This window comes from Apus apus, chromosome 5, assembly GCF_020740795.1.
Source record: "Apus apus isolate bApuApu2 chromosome 5, bApuApu2.pri.cur, whole genome shotgun sequence".
NCBI lineage: Eukaryota > Metazoa > Chordata > Aves > Apodiformes > Apodidae > Apus > Apus apus.
In genome coordinates, this window is record NC_067286.1 from 38058402 (window position 1) to 38083935 (window position 25534).

General features: G+C 35.2%; 1 protein-coding gene across 1 annotated transcript in view; it reads left to right on the top strand.

The window, feature by feature from the left end:
• ARHGAP5 (Rho GTPase activating protein 5) overlaps window positions 1–25534 on the top strand; it is a 53155-nt gene that overhangs the window by 20636 nt on the left and 6985 nt on the right. Inside the window, exons 4-7 of the mRNA XM_051622366.1 lie at window positions 5417–5564; window positions 16577–16654; window positions 18080–18211; window positions 19908–20013. Coding sequence (XP_051478326.1) covers window positions 5417–5564; window positions 16577–16654; window positions 18080–18211; window positions 19908–20013 — 464 coding nt within the window. The remainder of the gene's footprint in view (window positions 1–5416; window positions 5565–16576; window positions 16655–18079; window positions 18212–19907; window positions 20014–25534) is intronic.

Below are 25534 nucleotides of genomic sequence, written 5' to 3' on the forward strand. Positions count from 1 at the left end.
CCCCCCCCCCCCCCCCCCCCCCAAACTTTTTTATTAAAAGTTTCTCTTATGAAAAAGTACCAAGTTCTTTCTACTGGTATTATGCAAAGTACTTCTCAGATTAAATGCATTTTCCGTAATGAATTCTCCCCTATATCAAGATGCTTTCTATGTTTGATTATTTGTTTCCTTACCAGTGTTCACAAACTTGCAGGAAGGAAGCACAGAATACAATGTTCATATTCAACTTTGCTTCAGCTATTTCTGCTTTGCCAAGTTGGACCTCTTCAGCTGAGATGTGTGCTCATTCAGCTCCATGTCTTTTTAAAAAATTGCAAGTGGGAACCACAACTAGATGCTTATCTTAATTGGAATCTGTAACACTGTAGTACTAAGGTCTAGTATAGAATATTATTGTGTGTTGGTACACACACTCTTTAAAAGTAGCAGCCTTGCAGGCCGTATAGTACATTAACTTGATGAGTTTGGAGATAGGGAGCAACAGAGAGAAAATGCAGAAAATTTCAGGACATGAAAGGGCAGTGAACATTCCTAGAGGATAAGAATCTTGCTGGAGGAAATTCTTACATCTCAGGATGAATCTTTTCATGTGTGTGCAATAACCCTAAAGCTGCAACTGTCATGCAGTTTATGCATTGATATAAGGCCCAAACCACAGTTCTCCTTGGCTTTTCATTGTTCTCACCATGTTCTTCTTATGTGTAAATAAGCTTGATAGATGTGTTTAAAAAATTATTGAATATTAATGATTTATGTATTTATTATGTATTTATTACTACTTCATTAAGTATTTGCAAGTTATTTTTAACCCTTGTCTTAATTTAGTAATTCCCTTTACAGCAGGAAGCTTGCCTGATCTGAAAACTCGGTATATTTACAATTCATAACCTTATTATTTATCTTTGCTATGGAATTGACGAGTATTAAAAACTTACCCATCTAATTTAGAGCTCTTAGCTTTGTGGACACTTTGAGATATGTTGGTTGTCTAATAAAGGCTCTATTTTTTTCATTCTTACAAAGTATAGGTATTTTAGTTTTTGTCCTCCCCAGTATTTCATGAACAGTAAATATCCTGAATTTCTGTAAAGTGAAAACCAGAGCCTTATATTGAAAAAAATTCTTTGGGCTTCTTGCCTGGTTAAAGAAGGATTATTTGGTTCACACATTTGTAAAAGCAGGGCTAAGATTAGCGTGAATATCTTTAATTTGTAGTACTTCTGAAAACAAATCCTAATTAAAAGAGATAATGTAAAAATTTTTGTAAATTAACTGACCAGGAATAATTATTTGATATGCCACTGTTAAAAGTTACGAAATCTGAAAAAAAAATTATGCCTTGTAACCTTGTTTGTTGCTTCCAAAGAAGGTTGATAATTACTTTCCATTTTCTGTTATGCCAAGAGGATTGTAAGATGCCCTTAACTTTAAATTAATCTGAAAACTTGTCTCAATATTTCAGCAAGAAGAATCCACTTGATGAATTCTCACAAATCTTACTATAACTTGTTTTAGGACATGATATAAGTAGCACAGGTTTGACATCTATTTTTCTGTGCTTAAACTTATGTCCTATTATAATCTCAAAACTATATGAAGTTTTATGTTGAAACTGTTGCTGAAATAGCATTTAGAACTGTTTATCTCATGTTTATCTCAGTTTTAATAAGACTATGGCAAACATGTGAGAAATAGGAGGTCAACTTACATTTTTACTCAGCTGTTCTTGTGTAAATTCAATGGTTGACTTAGCAAAGTACTATACATTTCACACTGGAATGTGCAGTGATTTTTTTTTTTCCTCCTGAGGAGTTTAGGAAATAGCAAAATCTGTACTTTTAGGTTTCATCTGTTCAATTTAACACTCTTAAAATGCATACTTGGAGCCATATGCCTTCTTGAGTCTTTGTAGTTTAAAACTTAGTGTAGCAAGCTGGAACTCTAAAAATGGCAGAAGGCATGAGGGTAAGAAAGTGTGTTAGGGACCATCATCTGCATTATTCATATGTTGTATAGTTTCTGAAGAGCTAGCCATGGATTAGAGATTACAAATAATTTATTAAGCCTATAAAATGAATGCTGTTCATGGTGCATGGTTTATTGAAGTATTTTAGTAGTTCTGAAAATATTGACTTTGCTCTCTGTGACCCTAGGACTAAATGCAAATGAAGCAGCCAGAAAATTTGCTTTGTATTAAAGGTAATAGTGAAATGTGTGGGAGGTAGAGAAGTGACTGAATTTCCCCTTTGATAAATAAAGTACTGTGGTAGTTCTGGTGGGATGAAGATGAGAGAAAATAAAAATCAGTGGAGCTCCTCTTGAACTGAGAGGACTTGCTATAGTAGGCAGCCTATCCATAAAGCGATTTGATACATAGGTTTGGACAATTTTTTTTTCTTTTCTGAGTTCATTTTGGTAGGTTGGGTTTAAGAGCATTAACAGCTGGCTGAAGTCTCAGCCTAGTTTCTTTCTAGGAGATGGGTGCTGCTTAGCTGGTTCTCTGGTAACTACAGTCAAGAGGGTTAATCTTGAGTATACTTTAAATCTACTTTATTACAGCTTTATGCTTTTTATAATAATATTTCTAGTTTTGAAATAAAGAATTGGACACTGCCATGCTAGAATACATGTTTTCATGTTTGTCTTGTCTTCTGCTAAGAGGACTTCAGCTGGTCTTTTGTGGCACCATTTCAGTGATTAAACTAATGTAATTAAAGCAATATTGCAGGTAAATGCTTTTGGTATTAGCAATGCAAGGCAAGTTTGGGATTCTGAGATTTAAAATGCTTTTCTACCAAAGGATCAGCTGGAGGTTTGGTATTAACCTCTGATCCGAGATGAAGAGAGTCCTTGGGAAGAAGTGAGTGGTGAAACCCTTGCTGGAAAGCTCAACAGTAGTGCAGCAATCAATTATAAAAAAATCCAGATTTATATGAAAACTAAGGATTTCAGCTTTACAGTGCTGTGTTTGTGTTTTAATTGCTAATGTGAACTAGTGTTATGTGAAGGAATGAGCTTTTGCTAGGATTAACTAACAAAACTTCTTTGCTGGTTCTTGTCTCCTCCAAATTGGTGCCTCTTAGTCCTTTTATTATGATGTAGAAGCAGCATACAAAATTATCTTTGTTAGAAATGATTCACCTTTTCAGGTGCTGTTTAACTAAATGAATATTTTAATGTTTAACCGTGTTTTTTAAAAAATAATTTTAATTAGAAAACTTTTGAAAGTTAACTTTACAGAGATAAAATTATCATAGTCATAATCTTGACCAGCAGATTCAAAAGGTCCATGACGGGTGGATCAGAAGAGCTTCAGTTTTCTCAGAGTGGGGAGTATAGATTAAAAAAAACCCTTATTTTTGTACAGTAAAATGCTTTTTTGTTTAGAACAGATTCTCTGCTTAGGAAGTCTACTTAAAGTATAGAAGTCTTAAATCAAGAAATAACATGGTGCTTTATTAATACCTTAAAGTGTTGTTAATTTGCAGAATTATTTTTTGTAAAGGTGGTGTTATTTGCAGGAAGATTTGGTTAGTGCTGACACTGAGTGTTTTCCCACTCCTATGACCCGAAAAAAAGGGAAATCATTAAAGAGGTATTTTTTAAGAAATATTGACAGGAGAGGGACAAAATACATGATACTCAATGGGAAATGGCTTATAGAATTGTTATTGTAGTGTTGTCTACTTTGTGAAATCCTAATTTTGTATTTGTGGAATAGCCCTGCAACAATCATCTATTCTCTTCCTCTACTTTTAGATCAGTTTTAAAAGGACTTCAGGGTGTTTTTTTTTTTCCTTTTCTTTTTTCTCTATTCTTTGAATTCTTTAGACAAATTCTCCCTTTCCTAATTGGAGATTAAGCCAATTTTTTCAGGTACACAATTTGGTTAAGAAAACTTTCTGCTTTTTTGAGCACATAATCTTACCTGATATCTCAGTCCCTTGCAACCATTCTTCGAAATGCAGGACAATTATTAGAAAAAATGTTTCTTTATTCCAGTTTTGCAGACAGACTTGATATTTTATACTATTTTACACAGATAATATTAATTAGTTTTATAATTTTCATAAAATTGTGTGAAATCCTAGTTTATTATTTCATTAACAAGATTCTTTTCTACTTGCAGCAACAACATTTGTTTAAATTTAATTACATGATGCTAATATTATGTCTCAATCAAAGACACACAGTATTTTTCTACCTGCTGTGCCTGAAATGCACAGTCTGAGTGTTGCCTCATTTATTCTAAGAGGGTGCATATTTGCACTGAGCACCTTGGAGAAAAATAATTTCTATTTGTTTTTGCTTTTTTCATTGCATTAATGGATGTATCTCTAAAATGATCTTCCAGCATTTGACAAAGGCATTTTTGCTGAGTTGTACACATTTTTTAGCTTCAGCTCAGTCCTTTCAGCTGTTGCTCATCTTAACTGGATGTTGCCTAAATAAATACAATTTTGCCACTAAAGAGTAAATGGCCAGTGACCTAGGTTGGGTACTGGGCACTTCAAAGCAGGGGACTGTCACACTGAGAAGGAAGGAAGAAAAAGCTGTTTCTAATCTGAAGGCACATACTGATGGAACCACGGATAATTTACCCAAGATGAACAAAAGTCATGCAAAGAGTTGACAGATGAAAAGAAGGCTTTCAGAGATTTATCCTAAAGTTTTATCCTAAACATTGTTTCATTCAAAGGTTGAACTGATGACAGTCCCTCTCAGGAAAAAAAAAAAAGAGCAAAAAAAACCTGAACAAGCAAGAAAGCTATATATGAAGATCGTAATTGTTTTAGGATTAGGTGCAAACCTCCTTTTGGCTAAAATCCTGTTTGTGTAGCAAAACAATCATGCTTAGTAGGAGCAATTCTAACTCTGAGATTGATGGCTATACATTCTGCATCAGCATGTTTTTTTAGCATAGTTGTAATGTAAAGGTTATTTAGTGTCTTTAATGAGATGCTTATAGAAGACACTATTTTTTTTTTTTTTTTTTTTTTTTTTTTTTTTTTTTGTGATAGGGCACTTCACAATCTTACCCTAAAGCAGACTTGTGTTTCAGATGTGATTCATGTAGATTCCTTTGAGTGGTGCTGAAAGTTAGTATGTAAAAACTTAGCACTAGAAGTTAGTAGTGTGTTTATTTTTTTTTTTTTAATGTATTTCAATTACTGTTGCATTGGATCATCTTGTTCTTCATGTGATACAAAAATGACCAGATCTATCAGAAGTTCTTTTCAGTGCTTTGTATTTGATATGTGCTGGTTTAGAAGTACAATGATTTTTGTTCGGTTTGCCACAGAGGAATTTTAATGTCTGATAGGGGTATGATCTCTTTGTTTTTACTGAATGGTTGCAATATGATTTGATTAAAATACTATTTGAATATTACTTAAATAACTCTGTTTTGTTGTAGCCGAAAAAGAAAACAAAGACATTCAATCCTCCAATCCGTAGAAACTGGGAAAGTAATTACTTTGGGATGCCCCTACAGGATCTGGTTACATCTGAGAAACCGATACCTCTGTTTGTTGAAAAATGTGTACAATTCATTGAAGATACAGGTAAGATAGGAGAACTGTTGGAGGGGAAATACTTTTCCACTTTGCATAGTGAGTAAAGCCTCTCATTTCCTGTTTAATATACTTTAAGGATTTTATCCTAGAAATAAATAATTATGGGAAAAGCAAATTTTAAAAGTACAATGTGTTATTTAACTCATATGGTTGATATGTGACAGTCTTTTGTCTTTATTTACACAGTTATTTGTTTTACAAACATTTCAAGTTTAACATTTGTTTCTTGTAATTGCATCACTTTCTAATGCCAAATGACGTTCAACCCCGTGGTGTTCCAGTCTTACATGTCTCAGTGTCACCACTGTATTTTACCTTGTATATTGAGAAGCTCTGAAATCCACTTTTTCCAATTGCAGAGAATAGGTACTTGGTATGGCTTAATTAGTCAGCTTGCTTGCTTTATTTTACTGGTAAACCTAATTTTGCATTTTAACTTATGGAGACTGAAACATTTATTTTCAAAATAGTACATAATTCTACATGAAAAACGTTAAGCAATTTGTTTAACTTGCAGATTTCCAGTTTAATGTAAAACATTAACCTGTATGTGTTTGCACTAGGGTGAAATTTCACAGTACTTTTTCTCTCTCTCCTTTCTCCTTGGCTCCCTGGTTGTGTGTTTGTATCTGCTTTCAGCCTGTTTTGGGTTTGAGGCAAGTAACATGATCTTGCTGGTCCAGCATAAGATTACATTTATGAGTGGGGAGTTTTTTTGAGGTTTCGGAGTGACCTGTATTTCGGGTTTCGTTTGGTTTGGTTTTTGTCTTTAAAGATGGCAAGCACCAGTTTTCATTTAGTGCGTAGATCTTGCTTGCTCTGAACTTGTATAAATGCTGTATTTGAAACAAATGAAAGGGTGGTACTGACTGACTGGAACAGGGACTGCCTTTTAATGGGTGTCTGCAGTTTGGTTATGTTTAGCATCAAGTCAAACAGTGCCTTTTTCAGCATTTTCTTAAGTTCTGTAGTACAATTTTGGCTGTAAGATGACAGTAACAGTTTTAGCAAGAGTAAAGCTGAAGAATTTTCTTTTTAAAACTACATTCCGTTTTCCTGCCATCTGTAAGAGTATTGTTTCCAGAAGAACTGCTACAGGTGGTAAGCTTAATAGCTGTTTCTGAAGTCTTATTTGCTGCATTCTTGCAATCAAAAAAAAGGTGAAACCTGTCACTGATCTTTTGGGACACAGGGGTGTTAGTGTAAATCTTTTTTTAACCTTTACCTCCTACTGATTCCTTGCCTAAAGGAAGGAAGCAGTGTTTTCTTCCCTCTTGCTTTTGCTTCCCCACTTCATGCAGGAGAAAATGGGGAAGGAGGAAGAAAGGCAAGGAGTAATAGAGGGTCTCCTCAAAAGTGGTGATTCAGGAGGTACTGCCTTTCCTGTAACTGGTTGGGTGTATGTTAGTTCATCTTAGGATGCTTATGCAGCTACTGAAAGCTGGATAATTTTAATTCTGGCTTAAATTAAATTCTTTAATTTAAGCTGGACAAACATTGTGCCATCTGCATGCTTTGTGGCTGTGAAGACTGTAGTTGTCCCACTGTTACTGTTAAGCTTTTAATAGGATGGAGCAAACCTCCAACTTTTGATCTGTATTACAGTTTTCTTTCTCTTACTCTGGATTCTGTGCCAGTAGCTTTCGTTGTTCTTTCAACTTCCATACTTGGCTGTGGGAGTTTTATTTTTGGTGTGTATTATTTTTATATTGGGGTAATATTTTGTAGACATTTGTGATTCAAGCAGTGGTCTGATATGATGTATTTGTTGCCTTTGAGAGAGGAGGATGTTAATTCACTTGCATTGCCTGTATTGAGATAGACTCACACCGCTGAATGCCTGAGAAAATCCCACAAATACAGTTTTGGAGGTGATCAGTCTGCAGAAGGCAAGTCAGGAGTCCACAATGGTACCATTCCTATTTGATAAAGCTGTTGTATCAGCTGCTTGGCTCTTGGGAGTCATGCAATACTTCAGATGTCTCTTAAAAAGTCAGCCTACTATCATTAGTAACTGAACTGAATGCTAGAGTTTATTATAATTGACTTTTAATCAAGACGTGCAGTCTTTTCCAACTCTTCTTGAGTGAGGCTAATCTGTATTTCTCTTACAGAAGGCATATTTGTTTAGCTTTTTCTTCTGAGGTATTTTCACAGAGTTCAGCTCTTTCTATTACCACATGAAATTTGCACTGTGGCTGAATCGCAGGTTTTTTGTGAATATATTATTAATCTCAAACCAAAGGGCTAATCTTAATTTTTAATGTTCCCTATCTCTGCCTCAAGAAATTATACAAGGTGGTGCTTTCTACCCACTCATGTAAATTGTGACTGAGACTAGAAGGTATGCGGTGTGAAAAACAGTTTTCTCTGTTTTGGATGCTCAGATGATAAGGTAATATCAGACAGTGTCTTTGAATGTTATTGCTCCACCATAATCCTTTAAGAATTGAGCGCATGCAGAAAATAACATCAAATTTTTGTTTTGCCATACTGTTCTGGCATATCCTCATGGAAAAAAAAAAAAAGTCTGCATCAGTAGAAGAGGGGAAAAGCTGAAAAGTTTTAGCCTTTTGTAAATCAACATATTTTTCTTTTGAAGGAGCCATATGAATTCTGTCAGGGGAGGTCTGGTAGAGATAAGAGATCCAAGGTCAGAGCCTACTAATGTAGGTATTTTCTGTGTTCCTGTTTAGTTTTATGTTTTTCAACACAAAGTTTTATTCTGAAGTGGTTTAGCATTATGGAGTCAACTGATTTCTGATCTTGAAAGATAATCTAGGGTTTGAGTCCCTTTGGAATGTTTTTTGATGGTAGAAAAAATGAAAGATAGTAGAAACTGAGGGAGCAAAGTGGATAATACTGGAGCAGATGTAAACTTAATAAGCAGTAAGTATGTCTCGAAACCTCTGTTTCAACAGCAGTGTGTACTGTTGCTGTTACTGGTAGTACAAAGCAGCAATAGCACATAATACTTTGTTTTGTTGGAATCTATTGATTAAAAAAAATGTATAATACATTTAAAAACGCTGTCATTCCTGGATAAGGAATGTGAGGAAAGCTTGGCTAAATATTGTAAACAAACTTTGCTTGTATGTTTATACATACTTCATGACTATATGAAAACCTTTTATCTAACCGAGCCTTTGATTTGATTCATTGTAATAATAGCAGGATGAGTTTTCTTTTGATTGGTTGTCAGAGCTCTTTCTTGTTGATTATTCAACAAGATGATCAAAATAATTTTGTCTTTCAGGTAAGTAACTTGATAATGTTGAATTGTGAAGTTTTCCACAAAATGGCTTGGTACAAATGTATAATGTTTTTAGGAAGACTTTTTTTCTGGTACAGATACTGTGATCTTTCCTGTTTACATCTACAAACTGTAACGATTCTCTATCATTAGTGACACAGCATAATGTATAAACTGCTGGTGTTTGTATTCTTTTACCTCTGTCATATTCATTACAAATCAGTATGTAACTTGCTCTTGAGGGCAGCTACTTAAATTGACTTTTTCACATTGGTAGTTGTTTTCAGTTATGGACTTCAAAAGATTATTTTGATGATACAGTTGTACTGGTCTATTTTGTTGCTTTTTCTGGCTAGACTGATTAAAAGGTCATTTTGTTACGTCACGTTAAACGAACTTTTAAGTGTATTGGTTTTCTGCAAGCTAGATTTATTGAAATGTATTTAGCTGGGGAACTAGAGCTCAGTTGTGACTTTTAAGAAAATTGTACTGGCTGCTTTTGTACAGAAATAATGGTGCTAAGATGTGCTAGAAAAACATAAAACAAACAAAAAACAAAAATCCCTGCTTTTTTAAACAAAAGTTCTATCCAATGTAGACCATTACTTTTTTTAGCGTAACTAATTTTTTCTAAATAAAAGCATCAGAAATGAGAATTTTTGAAGCTAAATTGTTAACTGTATTGATAGCATGAGTTCTCTGTTTCACTAAGAGTTAGGTAGAGAGTAAAGAGGGTATTCTGATGGGCAGTTTTGTTTGAGAGAGAGGAATACAGATTTCTGAAGGGTAATTGAATATTTAACTTCCAAATGTTGGAATGATTCAAATTTTGTATTTCAATGCCATGTAAAAATATCTACTGAATGTCTAATTTGTTTAAGTATAAAAATTTTACATGTTTATTACAAATTTGTACCTCAGGTGTTGTGTTAGTATCATTTTTATGCTGCCACCAATTTAATTTCAAGTGCTATTTGTGTGCTATTCAACACATACTCTTGTTGATTATTGTTAACTTTCCTAAACTTGTAATAATTTGGGCAAAAATTATGCATGCTAACTAGTAGTAATAGCAATAGGAGGGTTTTGGTTTTTTGTATTTCCGTTTTTTTAAAATTGATGGTTTTGTTTCAATTTTTGTATGCGTCATTGTACATGGGTGAAAAGTTTGGTATAAACTACATTTCATTAAATTTACTAAGGAATATGGTATTAAATTAATATTATGAATGCTAGCACAGTTTTGCCATTTAGTAAATTCAACTTTAATAATAATAGCAGTATTTTAAAATGTTTTTTTCTTACTTTTCAGGGTTTTTTTAATCTTTGTATTGATATCTGTGTGCTTAATTGATTAAATTAGAAATTATAGATTCTGTACTTTGAGAACTGATAGCATTTATATTGTTAATTCTAAATTAAATAAGTGAGGGAAGAGAAGCTTATTAGAATAATATATATTCTAATAATTTAGTTACTCAAAAAATGGAATACAGAAGGAGGAATTAATCTGACAGAGCCATATCTCATTTAATGTCTCACATGGTCTCTGTGGAAAGCTATAGGTGAAATAAAAAATTGTGTATTTCCTATATGTACAATAATTAGTGCTTTTGATACTTAAACCTTTTTGTAATGCTGTTAAATTTACAATTTTGGAGTCATTTGAGTAAAAGACTATTGCCTTTTGTGCATTTCCCTCTCACCTAAGTTATACTCAGGTGTTTTACACTGAATCTGCCATGAAACCAGATTTTTTACCTTGAAAGTATAGATAATGCATAGTTTGTCTCCAGAGAATAAGGATTGGGTAGAAATCGGTGAAGGAAATGAGTCAGTAGCACCTGATGAGGTAAAAAGGCTGGTAAATCGTTGAAATATATTCATAGTGGCTGCAAAATCCAGAAACTTAAGATGGATTATGTCTCCTTATATTCGCAGGGCTTGAGAGAGCTAGAGGCTTTTGGGATCCTGTTCTGTTGTATAGAGAACAGAATGGGACAGGAGAGACCATCCCCCTCTGCCTGGTGAATGAGACCCAGCCTTCTATGGGTAGTTTCATAGTGGTGTAACAGCCAGTAAGGTGGTCTCCTGCTGTACACTTCTGCCACTTTTCATTCTGGGAGCTTGTCAGATGTCTCTGAATCAGTGGGATTCACTATCTTGGAAAGCCACATCAGCAAAAATGGACAAAGTCCCGCTGTTTAGTGTAACAGCTGCTACGTTAAAGGTCAGATAGGTGTCAAAACAAGTGCAAGGCAGGGAGCAGGACTGTGCAGCTATGAGCAAGGGAAGGAGAAACACTGATTGATGAGAAAGGGAGTTAGACCATCTTTTTCAGTTGTAACGATCAGTTGTAATGTAAGTTGAGCCAACTGCCCGTGAAGCTGTATGTTTAGCAAATAAAATGCACAGGCCATGATTCTGTAACTCTTGGATTTGGATAGATAGAGTCACAATAGAATTAATAGCTCTTCAGTACATTTTGTACCCTAATCAAATTTGTGAGTGATCTAGAGTGAATGGTGTGGTTAATAAATTCAAGGCCAGGGCTTCTGTTCAGAGGAATGTAGACAAGCTGGTGGAATAGAACAACAGGAACCTGATGGAATTCAGCAAGGACAAATGTCAAGTCTTGTAACTAGAATTGCAAGGAGTAAAGCTGTGCAGTGGTACACTGAGGACTTGACTGGCTGCATAGTAATGCTGCTGAAAATGATCTAGGGATTGTTGTGGAGGTTAGTCAGTAGTGCATCCTGCCAGCGTTGCATCCTTCTGCATTGGACTGTCCCAACCAGAAGTGTAGGTACTACAACAACAGAAGTGATTCTTCATTTTTACTCTGCACTTGTTAGACCTTACCTGAAATACTACAAGAAAGGTGTTGACAAACTTGATTGAGACTAGCAGAAGAGGGTCAGGGGCTGGAGCTCCTGACCTGTGAGTTTATTCAGCTTGGAGAGAGGAAGGCTGAGGAGGTACCTGAAAGTGGTTTCCCACACCGATGAGGAGATGGCTGAAAAGGTGCCGCCAGGCGAAAGTACTGAAGTATATGGCAGGAAGAGACAATGGTCATTAAAATACAATGTTCCAACTAGAAAGAAAGGGAAACTGTTCCTCTGAGGATTGTTTAAGCACTGGTTCAGGTTACCCAAAGAGATTGTGGACACTGTCCTTGGAGATACTCAAGATCAGATTTAAATAAGCAACCCAGTCTGAATTCAGCATTGATCCTTGTTTGAGAAGGAGGTTGGATTAGATGACCTTCTGAGGATCCTTTCTGTGATTTCTTCAAAATTGTGACAGAATACGTTTCAGTAATTAGGAAACGGTAAACCAGTTTGTTTTGCAGTTTTAGAATTAATCAACAGGGAGGAAACTGTCCAAACGTGAGAGAAGGGGAAAACAGTCATAATTTTTTCTCTTAATGGAAGACTGGCTACCAGACGGATGGAGAAGGAGCACGTGTGTTATTTTATTAATGTTTGAGAATCACTGAAAGGTGTAAACAAGTATGTTTTGGAATATTCATAAACATATTGTGCACTTGAGCTGTACTGCTACTTAAGGTATCTCTTCAAAGGAAACATCATGGGAATTAGGAAAAGAATTCCTAAACAGTGAAGACAGGACCAAGATGTCAGTGTCTTATGGTATTTATACAGTCCCTCTTATTCCCCTAGCTTTTCTCCAGGCCCAAAGTGACCAAACAGCTAACATGCCTGGAAAATTAGAGTATCTTCAGATGTCACCCATTTTTAATGAAACAAAGAATGCAGTACCTCTTCTTAGGCATGTTTGTCATGTTGTATTAATCAAAGCCTTTTTTTTTTTTTTTTCCATGAACAGGCCATGAAATATATGATTGAGTGACACTTCATAAAATTATTGAGACCTTGTTTAATAATTGATTAATGTAAATTATAGAAATGTTAATTCAGCATTGGATGAGAGCTCCCTTTTTTTTGAGTATTTCTAAAAATACTGCTTATTTTCTTACACTGCTTGCTTTCTATTGAAACTTTCAATGTTGTTTAAATTATTTCGTTACAAGAAGCAGTAAGACACATTTTTTTGTTCTCCTTTTCATTATGTTAATTGAATGTCTTGGATCTTTAAATGCCAGTGTTGATATACACAGATAAGAACATATTAAATGTAGAATTTTAAATGTATTTTATGAAGTAAATTTAGTGCTAGACTCTTACTTGAAAAGAGTTTGAATTCTTTGCTATGTAATCATTTGTATTTTAGGTGTATGTAGAAATTACCATTCTGGATCAGGAAGGTGACAGTTCCCTTAGTTTTGTGTAGTCTGGGTAGCATAGGGGCTGAGAAGACATACACCAGGTCAATCTGTGGAATAAAATTATAGAATTATAAAGATCATAGAATGTACAAAGGTAAGTGTGGAAATTATAATCTCATCTATTGTAGTGGAGAATGATTCCTGAAAAGTTTTAATAGGTCACTCTAGGGTATGGAATTGAACTGAGAAACAGACTTGCTGTCATATGGTGGTATGTATTCAGAAATGTAGACAGACCAGTGATAGGGAAACCTGGCTATGGATGTCAAGTTGGCAAATACCGTTTGACTTTTCAGCAGACTAAATATTAGTGTAGCTGTTGTCACTTGGGAAAAGGCTTTAAAATCTTCATAGACAGCTGTCTGAAAACTTCAACTTTCGGTACTTGCTATCAAGCAAGCAAAAAGAATTATGAGAGTGAGCGATATGGGGAAAATCATTCCATTAATCAGTTCCATGATATGCACGCAGTTTGAATACTGGTTATAGTTTGGGTCAGTCTGTTTTAGAAAAGATACTGCATATGATAGTAATAGTAAGTCTTAGATAAAGCAGGACTGAATTTGTTAGCTTAGAAAATTTGTGAGGAAGGGAAATAACAGAAAACTTAAAACCTGGTGCAGGGAAAGAGTAGAGAAATTTCTACTGCTTGTTAATAAAGAAAAAAAAGATTCCATTAAAACTTCAGGTACAAAGCATAAGCCCAGTGTGCATTCCTGAATTAGAATATTGTGTTTGCTGTGGATTGTTATAAAGACAACAGGTAAATGACTTAAGGGAGTTAGTACAAATTAGTGGAGGATAAATTCTCAAGTGGCTATAACACCTTGTGCAAAAGTCTATGTAAGCCCCCATTTGCAGGAAGCTGGAAGTATATACCAAAGAAAATTTGCTGGTGTTTTGGTTTGTAGGTTGTGTGGTTTTTTTGTGGTTTGTTTTTCCTTCTGTACTTCTCCTTAAGAATATGCCACTTAATTGTGTGGAAACTGGATATTGTACCAGGTAGACTTAGGTCTGCCCTTGTACTGAAGTTATTATATTCTATGGAGGAACCAAGAGTTATGAAATGTATTGGTGACTAAGAATGGAAGTGTTCTACAAACTAAGTCTTCATATAGGTGCAGATCCACCTTCCTTATTTTATTTGAAATGCTTTGAACCACATGTGAAGTTCCAGTTAGATGGGATGGAACTCTGATCACAACTGGAAGCACAAAAGAAAGTGCAAGAAAATAATCTATTAGGCACTAGGAAGTACTTTGAAAGAGGAATAGTCTATACAAAGGAGATGAGCTCTGTCTTGAATAAATTATGCACTACTGTGACATGAAATAAGGAGGATCTAATTCTTTAAACCTAAAGGTGAGGTAAAGCTAGCAGGACAGAAGCAAATAAACCAGATTATTTTGATATATATTACAACAGCCATTGTCTCCAGTAAGGATATCTTGAAACTTGCAGCTGGAAAAGGAGGGAAGCAGGATAAGAACATAGGTAAGATTTTCTGAAAAAGTCACTGCACTTGCAGGTGAAAGAAAAAAACATAAATACTGCATGCTCTATCTCAGTATGGATATACATTCTAGATATGCAAGTTAAAAAGCTGAAAATAATGAAATAGAGTGTCTTTTACTTGATGAAGATCTAGATGTAACAAGCATTGCAGAAACCTGGTTGGATAGTAAAAAACAAGGGTGAATTAAAGCATTACTTAAAAAATTACTCTTTCAGATTTCTAGCTGGGCGTTTGCAGACAAACAGATTAAACTTGTCTCCTTGTGTGCCTGAGAGAAACAGTATAATAACAGTTGACCAATCATTTAATGAAGTGTTACTTTCTAGAATATACAAGCAAGAAAAATAGGTTTTGCTTGAGGGATTTAGTTAGCTTAATCCAGAATAACAGCACTTAGCTATTTTTGGAGGATGCCTAATTTCAGGATGCCTAAATTGACATCTTGCTTAACATGAAGATTTTCTAAAGTTCTGGAAGCTGTCTTTTTTTTTCTTTTTCTCAGAGCTGTATTTGAGCAAAGAGACTGTCTACTATGTGATGAAATAGGAAAAAAACCAAACCAAAGCAAAAAAGCCCAGATGCTGCAACAGAGCATCTCTGTCTCGAGAGCAGCCCAGTTCAATTATTCAAGTTTTAAACGCTACTACTAAACAGTGACTGGATCTGACTTTTCAAAAAATGCTATTACAGCACATTCAATTCCGTTTTTGCAGAAAGAAGTTTAATAGTAGTTGATAAAACACAGAATGTCCTGGGGCTGTAGGGTCTCCAACTGAGAATTCTCCCATACTAAACAAAGAGAATCTCCATCCTAGTTTGTTCTTATCTACCATGTGGTTTTCTGTATTTCTTTATTTACAGCTTCTGGAAGTGAAATGCAAAGTGTTTCCATTTGTGATAGCGTGTAGCACATTCTGTGCATTCTTTTGAAGACAGGTTTGAAACCCCTTCCAGCTGTGGAAGCTATTGAATCACTGAAACCACTCAGTGCTTTCTGTACTTGGAGCATTGTAACAGGATTACTAGTGTTTCTTGGTAACTTAAAAGGCATACTCATTGACTGTGGTGCGACAGAAGAGTTATGGATTGATCTGATAATCTAAAACGCATTTAATTATTGGGTTGTGATGGTAAAGAGCAGAGATTTCCTAAAGCTCTCAAACTTCTGAATTTTTAAATAGAACTGTGCACTGTTATGTAGCATACAGTCTAGCATACAGATAATTTATACCCATAAGGTAACTGGGAGAGTTATGGAACTATAAACTTGTTGTATTCCTTAATGGGTTCTAAATTAACAAAGAAAAGGTTATTAGGTAATAGTGTGATTAGCAGGATGGATGCTTTCATTGAGTGAGTAGCTGTGGGTGAAAAGATAGCAGTGTGTTAGGAAACAATTATTGGAATGAAGTGAGCATGTGTGTGTGTGAGTAATAAAGGTGTATTTTTAAATGTTATTCACCTTGACTGGCTGCAGTAATTATGAGGTCTCCGTACGCATAGTAAAATAAATAACGGGAAGCCTGGAGAACCTCTGCTTTCTGACACCTTTCTCCTTTTCCCACCTTCCCTAGCTCCTTTAAAGGCTTTTAAATGACATGATAATTTACCTTGGAAAAGAAGTGTCTTTCAGAGATCAGGAAGATAATAATTTTGCATAGATTATTCCATAAATGCCTCCAGTCAGGTTCTTATTATCCTACAGTGTGGTTTCCTTTGATTCATATTAAATCAGATAGTGGACTCTGGTGTTTTGTGCTTTGGTAGTCCTTTTTTCACTATAATGGTTAGTATGTTACTTTATAGGCACTTAAGATTTGTATTCCTGCTTTCGATTTCTGAATTGGTAATTATGACTGGTTCTGTTTTGCTCTATAGTATATAAACTTGGTTTTGAATTTATTTTTTTCTTCCCTTCTAAGGATTGTGTACTGAAGGCCTGTACCGTGTTAGTGGGAATAAAACAGATCAAGACAATATTCAGAAACAGTTTGATCAAGGTAATGACAGATTTTATTATTTAAAGACAAAACAGAACTTGAATTCTCCATTGATTTATTGTAGCGTAATACAAAGTGGGTTGCACTTTAGACTGACTCCCATAGCACTGAGTACTTAATGCTTGGGTAGATTGTATTGGTATGGTCCAGGTTATTACTAATGAAGCTGTAAATAAACCTAAAATGGAATAGAATCTTTTTACAGCTGCCTTTAAGTGCTGTTAAAATATTTTCTAGGTGGTATTCTAGTGTTCAAAATAATTTAAATGCAGTGTTAGCTGCTCCTGTGTTAGTAGTTCATCAGACCTGGCCATTAAGGCACTCACTTCCTCCTCATATCTCCTCAAATGTAGTACTTCTGGATACTTAATCTGTTGGAAGCTTTCTTGAATAATATGGATTAACAATTAAATCTTGATTTCCAACACACCCTTTCTCATGCTAGAGTATACTATAATGTGATTGGTAGATCTTATTTTTCACTTTGATGTGTTCAAAGAGGGCTCCAAATTATTTTTTTCCTTCTGTTTTCTCACTTATTATGTCAGTTGATATTTCAAAACAAAAGCTTCTTTAAAGTTCTTGGGTATCTTAATAATGAAGTTGAGCCTGTGAAAAATTGTAAAATTCCTCCTAGATAAAAGGAAAATAAACATACTAGGTTTTTGTGCCTCACTATGCTGTTTCAGATCATCTGAATATAATGCTAGATTTTCTTCAGTCAAATTACTAAAGGGTGTTCCAGAGTTCAGGTGGAGTGGACTTTTGAAACAGAAACATAGCATTTTCAAAATTTTGGCTTTTAAATACTTAAAAGTTCTGTGGCTTACAGTGATTCCACTTCTAGCCTTGGTTTAAAAATTATGTAGCACAACTTTGTTATTACAAATTTCATTAAAAAAAAGAAATCTCTAGTTATAAAACAAAGCGTCTGTAATTTGGGAATCTAGCAGTAGATTATATGGCCATGTGTGGTCACGGGTATGTATTGTCAATTTTTTAAAAGGCTTCATGTGAGTCATATGAACACAATCACACAAATTCTGCAAATTGATGTGACCTGTACTGGTTTTAAAAAAAAATTTGACAAACTGAATTTAAAACGTATTATTAGGCAAAATTGAGTAATTGGAATCTAGTCAATGGCAAATAGAAAAGCATTTAAGTGTGCATGGAAAATTGGACAACTTTCTTTTCTGATCTTCTGCTGTTTTCTTATATTTCCAGAATTTCTTATGCTTGATTTCATGTGGGTCAAAGTGATGGCAACTTATGCATACATTCACCTTTTCATGCATTTTTTAACAAATGTTAGACATAATTTTCATTCCTACTGTTTTGAATAAATTTTTGCTGTCGTAAGTTACTATGAGGGAATGATAGCTGTAGTTTTTACTTAAACTGCTGTTTAATTTTGGTTTACAGATCATCATATCAGTCTAGAGTCTATGGGAGTAACAGTAAACGCAGTGGCTGGGGCTCTTAAAGCTTTTTTTGCAGATCTGCCAGATCCATTAATTCCTTACTCTTTGCATCAAGACTTGTTAGAAACATCAAGTAAGTAATACACAATCTTGTCTTGATCTAATGTTGTTATATTAATTGCCCTTACTGCAGTTTTTACTTCATTTTAAATTGAAATTGCATTGAAATATTTTTAAAATTGCTTAGGCACATGTGTTTTTTAATATTCTTTGAAATTAACAAAAATATATGAGGAAATAACGATAATATGTTATTTTTTCTAAACAAGTTCTGGATTATCATTTCCTCCTTTCCTGGAATATTTAGTGGGAGAAATCTGCTGTTTTTCAATTCTGTATTAGTGCTGCGTATGATGAAAGCTCTTGAAACTCTATTGCAGTTGTTAACAGGGTGAAACGCCCTTAAATTCATGAAGTCTTACATTCAAAGTAGGCTTTAGAAGTCAGATGCATCTATGGAATATTCTGGTAGTTCTCTGTTAGCTATTTTTCAAATTCTTTTTGATCTCCTTGAAAGATGAAATGCTTAATTTTGTTTGCCTTACAAACATTTTTCAGTCACTTATGAATGATGTAACTAAATTGTTCCCTTTTCTTAAAGAATATCTCTCTTGGGTTGGCAGCAAACTTAAAAAAGGCTGCTATGACTTTTTGCAGGATATAACTGTGGCATACAGTATTCTTAATGCTTTTTTGTTCAAAACATGAAAATACTACTGTAAAACTAAGGCTTGGGCCTGGACTTGATTAATATATAACTGTTAGAAATTTTGTGCTTCCGGACTATATCTATATATGGTTATTTGTGGTATTTCTGCTGTATTTTTCAGACAAAATGCTTGTTAGCATGTAATTAGTTAGGTGTAATTAGTTAGGTTTGCATTATTTTCTTAAAAGTGTATCACTTCGATTTCAGTCAAAACATGCAATAGCTAAGAATTTAAGTGCAATTATTGTTTTAAAATGTCATTAATACTGCTTTATCAAGTATCTTTTTAGAATACAGGCAGGTAATAGAAGTGAACCTATATTCCTTTTTATGATATGAATCATCATGGTGTAGAAGTATATTCTGCAGAATGTATGGTTCTACAATACTTCAGTGTTATTTTCCACAAGTGTTTAGCAGCATATTAGTTGTGGGTTATTTGGGGTTTTTTTAAGTTATTTTATTCCATAGTCCTTTCTTACATGTTGCTCATTTCCTCTTTAAAGCATAAATAATTTCCCTTGGGCCTGTGAAAAATTGCTGCTTTCCTTTAAACAGTAAATTCAAAACAGCTCTACGAGGCTTGTTCATAATTTCTTTATTGTTTTTATAACTGAGAAATTTAAGATATTCTAAATTCATGTGAATGTCTTCCTTCCCCCAGATCTTTAGGAAACTTAAGTTTGAATAAATTTTAAATCTAAGTCATAATGTTTGCAAGCACAGGAAAATCCAACACGAATTCACCCGGTCACAATATTAGTTATCATTTTACAAACCAGCAATGAGGTGATGAAGTGATTATTTTCTGTTAAACACGGATAAATAATTCTGCTTAAATTACAATAAAATATTTTTGGGTTTAGATAGTTACCTCTATATTTAAAAAGTTATTCTATGCAATACATTGTGTGCAGATAGGAATTTCATCAAAAGTTTTCTCACTTGGTGCTTCTTGGTGGGTATCTTACCTGTACCGTTATGCCAGGAAAAAAGCTTAGCAACACTTTATTCAGTATGTCTTTTGAGATGTGTCAGAAAATGTCACTTGTTTCTATAGAAATCACGGATAAGACAGAACGGCTACACGAGTTAAAAGAAATTGTGAAGAAATTCCACCCAGTGAACTATGATGTCTTCAAATATATCATAACGCATCTAAACAGGTTTAGTATTTTTTTTACTAAATTTTTTTGTTGTTGTAACAGATGCACAAAAGGTTGTGTTAGAAACACTGAATCAACCACCACAATTGAAAATTTCACGTTGCATTGCTTATCTGTTAGCATAAATGGGAAAAATGAAACTAGAAGTTAGAGGTTGATTGGAAAAGTTTTGTGTATTCTATTCTCAGATTTTCTTGACATATAAATGTCTGGCATCATCACTACTATAAAGTTATAAGAGTGTGTACATAATGAAGAAGCTTGAAAGAGTAACTATGCACCACAGTTACAGATCTCTTTTTTTTTCTTCTTTCTTTTTTTTCTGTTTGTTTTTGTGGTTTTTTTTTCCCCAGGAAGCAGTTATTAAAATTATGAACTATTACAGGTTATAAAGGATCTCACAGTCGTTTGGCATAAAATCACTCTCCGGCCCTCTCTCTCAACCCCTTAAAGCAGGGCTAGCTTCAGTCAGCATCTAAAATGTAGCACCCCAAAACTTTGGTGAAAAAGTAAAATATAGAACAAAGCTATAAGTAACAGTAAAAGGGTTACACTTGCTTCCTAAATCTTGCCTCTTGCACAGAAATTTAATGGTGTTCTCTTTAAAAATTATTTATCTATTTACAAAAATAATCTGATATGAGTAGATGTGCTCTGCCTCGTTATCTACCCCTTTATGTGCACAACTGTACGATATTCAGTCATAAAGAACAGGGTCAGCTTACTCATTTTCCTTTTTCAGCTAAAATGAGATTACTCTGAAATCCCCTAGATGGGATTGTTACCTATATTCTTGAAAGATAGAATAAACAATGTCCAAGCTAAAGTAACTTTTTTTTTTAATCCAGTAATCTGTCACTTAAAGATTAGCTTGTTATAATTTTTCTGCATTTTTAGACACAGTAACAGAATTGTCGAGGTTGTAAGGGACCTTTGGAGATAGTTTAGACCAACCCGCATGTACATGAAAGAGAAGAAGGTTATCAGGAGTAGCCAGCATGGATTTACCAAGGGGAAATCATGCTTGACTAACATGGTAGCCTTCTACGATTTTGTGACTGAATGGGTAGGTGCAGGGAGACGAGTGGATGTTGTCTACCTTGACCTTTAGCAAGGCTTTTGACACTGTCTCCCATAACATCCTTGTGAGCGAGCTCAGGAAGTGTGAGGTAGAAGAGTGGACAGTGAGACGGATTAAGAACTGGCTAAACAGCAGAGCCCAGGGAGTGGTGATCAATGGTGCAGAGTCCAGCTGGAGACCAGTAACTAGTGGAGTCCCCCAGGGATCAGTGCTGGGTCAAGTCCTGTTCAACATCTTCATCAGTGACCTGGATGAGGGGAGAGAGTGTATCCTCAGGAAGTTTGCTGATGATATGAAAGTGGGAGGATTGGCTGATTCACAGGAAGGTCGTGTGGCCATTCAATGAGACCTAGACAGACTGGAGAGCTGGGCAAAGAGGAACTTAATGAGATTCAACAAGAATAAGTGTGGATTCCTGCACCTGGGAAGGACTAACAACATGCACCAGTACAGATTAGGAGCCGACCTTCTAGAAAATGGCTCTGTGGAGAAGGACCTAGGAGTCCTGGGGAATAAGAAGTTATCCATGGGGCAGCAATGTGCCCCTGTGACCAAGAAGACCCGTGGTATCCTGGCATGCATTAAGAAGAGTGTGTTCAGCAGGTCGAGGAAGGTTCTCCTCCCCCTCTATTCTGCCCTGGTGAGACCCCACCTGGAGTAATGTGTCTAGTTCTGGGCTTCCCAGTTCAAGAGAGACAAGGATTTACTTGGGAGAGTCCAATGGAGGGCCACAAGGATGATTAAGGGCACCTGTCTTATGAGAAAAGGCTGAGAGACCTGGGGCTGTTTAGTCTAAAGAAGAGAAGACTAAGAGGGGATCTTTTTAATGTCTATAAATATCGAGAAGGAGGGGCCAGTCTTTTTTCAGTCATGCCATGTGGTAGGACATGGGGCAACGGATGCAAGCTGGAGCACAGGAAGTTCCACCTTAAGATGAGGTAGAACTTCTTTACTGTAAGGGTTGTGGAGCACTGAAACAGGCTGCCCAGAGAGGCTGTGGACTCTCCTTCTGTGGAGACTTTCAAGACCCATCTGGATGCATTTCTGAGTGACCTGCCCTAGATTCTGTGGTGGTTCTTCTCTCTCAGGCGGGGTGGACTAGATGATCTCCAGAGGTCCCTTAAAGCCCCTAACACTCTGTGTTTCTGTAAATTGTTCCAACTACTGAGTGTGTTTTTGCAGATACTAGTAAGGATCTAACTGGGTGTGTAATATGGGGGCAGAAATTAGACCTTTAACTTCCCTATTTAGTTGGCAGAGGTGCAGGTGGTCTCTCTTGCAGTTTGGAAGGAGTCTGCTCTCTCCACTGAATTCTGAATTTAAGCATCTACTTTTATGTTTCTCTCCATCACATTAAGACTTGCTAAAGCTTTATAAAGTTATCAGTTTTCCTTTGCATGGAAATGAAATAGTTTTTCTATTGCAGTCTTGGCAAATACAAATTCAGCCCAAAAATACTAAAATCATATCAATGGATATAATTATTCCATGCATTTGTATATTACAGAATTGCAAGATGTGCTTGTGTGTCTGAAATAAAACAAAAATCTCACACTTGACAAGGTTATTAGTAACCTGAAATGTTTCAATAGTTCTTAATAGACCTGATAAAACTTTTCATAGAAGAGTGGCAATCTCCAAATTGTCAGAAGTCTTCAGCTGGTCACCTATTTCTGTAGCACAGCTGAATGTACAGTGTCAAGTACCTGGATTGCAAGTAGAAGAGTTAAATAGAATTTTTAAAAATCCTGCATATGTTCTAATGCATGCTTACCTACAGACAAATGAAATCTATTAATTGTGGAACTTACTGGAGAATGTAAGAGATGTACACTGGCCTGTGCTCTCCAGTTCACTCTCTGATGGTGACTAATTTACACTGTGGGTTGCTAGTAACAAAATAATATTTTCTTAGGTAAGAAAGGTTGTAATTATTTGAAATTTTGCAGTGTCAGGCAGTTGTGTTCCACTCTACAAGAAAACTGCCTAAGCATAAGCAATTGCATATATATATTTATACATATATGTAGATATAGGTGGATACGGCATCCTAAAGGGAACTGGTAACTAAATTAATAACATTCTATATTTATTTTTACAGGATTCATTTAAGGCAAATTACTCTAGCGTATAATTAAAATGGAAATATTGTTCGTCAAATGAATTTAATTGGTAAATGAATTAAACCACTCTTCTGTATGATGGGAGAGTTCTCATCACTAACTGATGTCTTAAAAGCTGTGTTTTTACATCATATGTCATTAGAGTAAGAAATGTGGTATTGTTGTATGGTTAACAGAGGTTGGTGATTGATTCTATTTTGGTGTGTCCACAAGCACAGTCTTGGTTATTTAAAAAAAATTACAATTATCCAAATGAGTGTGCTATTGAAATATGAGAGGCCAGTGACCATGAGAATACAATAAAAACAGTGAGGTGAATTTTTCTTTAGTGTGACAAGCACTTTTCAGAGCATACTAGTTATCTATTTGTGGTTGATTAACTGTAAGCAGAAGTGAGTTTTAAAGATGGAGTTGAGACAGGAGAGTGTTGGGTTGACGTTGGCTTTTTTCATATTTGTTGGGGTTTATGTTTGTTCTTTATACTTAAGGTTTCATATAGCATAATATGCGTCTGAAGTCTGGCAAAACATAGGTGGTACAACTTATAAAGTCTGATCATGAAGCAAGTTTTACAGCCTGAAGTTCCTGCAGAGTTTGCAGTGGAAGAAGGTGGCAGGATCAAGAGGAACAGACTTTTTGTTTTTCATTTTGAGTGAACATGAAAGGAGTCGAGTAGACATTTGCTAAACACTTAGAGAAGATTCTGAAGTAGTTTGGGAAAGACTGATAGAAGAGGGCATGCAGATTGGTTTTTTTTTGTCTAGCCTTAGAAAGGAGAGAGGTCAAGTTTAAACACAGGAGAGAATAAAGGTGGGAGGTTGTTTTGTTTAGTCTGGTTGGGAGGTGCAACTGGGAAAGAGGTACATTGCTCTTCTCCTTTCCTTACTTCTAGCCATAGGTTCGCAGTCCTTTATTTCTTCGATCTAATTATTACAGAGCTGCAGCACATTCTAAAGGAAATCAGAAATAGCGGAAATCTGATTTTCTGTACAATACACTACCTGATCTCAGACCTCTGCAAGGCCACCCTGTGGTCTTATGCCAGAAACTAGGTGGAGAGGGAGAAGGAAGAGGGGAATAATGAAACTTAACCTGTTGCCCACAGCAGCAGCATTTTACAACTAGATCAGATTAGATTTAAGAAACAGTATGAGAGAGACAGCAAGCAGTGAACTCATGACAAGGGAAGAAAAAACATGCTTGAGAGGACATAGAGGTTCTTAAGGATGTTGGAGAGTATATGTTTGGCCTATGCAACTGAAGAAGCCCCTTGAAAGATTTTTAAATTCAGAGCAAAAATGACAGGAAAAAAGCAGTCTGCAAAATAGATTATCTGTTTTGTTTCATAACAAGTTCTTTATTTTCCTTTATTTTATAATGTATCTTATTGTAGTTTTTTCTCTAATGAAATACACTGTAGAGTTTGAAATCCCTTTTGTTGTTTTTCATTGTACGAATTTTAGGAACAAGTACAGGCAGTTCTGATTCAAAACTGATTCATTGTCCCATCACAATGTCTTAAATTTTATTTAATTCTCACTAAGTCCCGCTCATTCTTCTATTTCTAGATTATAGTTTGGGAAGAATTTATACACAAAAAATTCTGTATAGGAGGAAAAATCTGTAATAAAAATGCTAAGAAAAATGTTATTTATATTTTCAGGTTCTTTAGTCCTTAAATTAAGTTTAAATTTAATTATTTTAGGAAAGAGATTATGAATAGTACTGTCACTCAGAAGTAGTATCCAAATATCCTTTGGACCAAACTTATTCAAAACAGATTGAGAGGCAGTATTTGTGTACCCTCACACTGCTTGGAATAAGTAATGCACATGTCAAAATGGAAGTCTACCCTTTTTAGTTACCCCTATGCATGCATTGTAAATAAGTGAAAATATTTTCTTATAGCGTTAATTCTAGTGTTTACTATGGTTTTCACAGCTTTTGAATCTATGGACTACAGCCAGCTGTCAGGAATTCTTGCAGTCTGCTCTTGTTAATTGTAAAAATTGCAGCTGACAAGTTGCTGAAGTTTTATTTTCCCTCTGTTTCTGCAGGACAACTGTAGTTGTCACCGTTGTGCTGTCTGCTGTAAAAGAGTAATTGCATGTTCCCAACTGAATGAATATCTTAGGTGTTTGTCAGATTTATTAACACATGGTTTTTCATGTATCTATCACTAATAATTTCTAGATAAAATTAAAGTGTTACTTTAGAATGTAGAGTATTTTTAAGAAACAAAATACCCCTGCTCTTTCTAGCCTACTACCATGAAAAGCAGGTGTGCTTTTTCTGAGGAGGCATTTGATTGTAGATG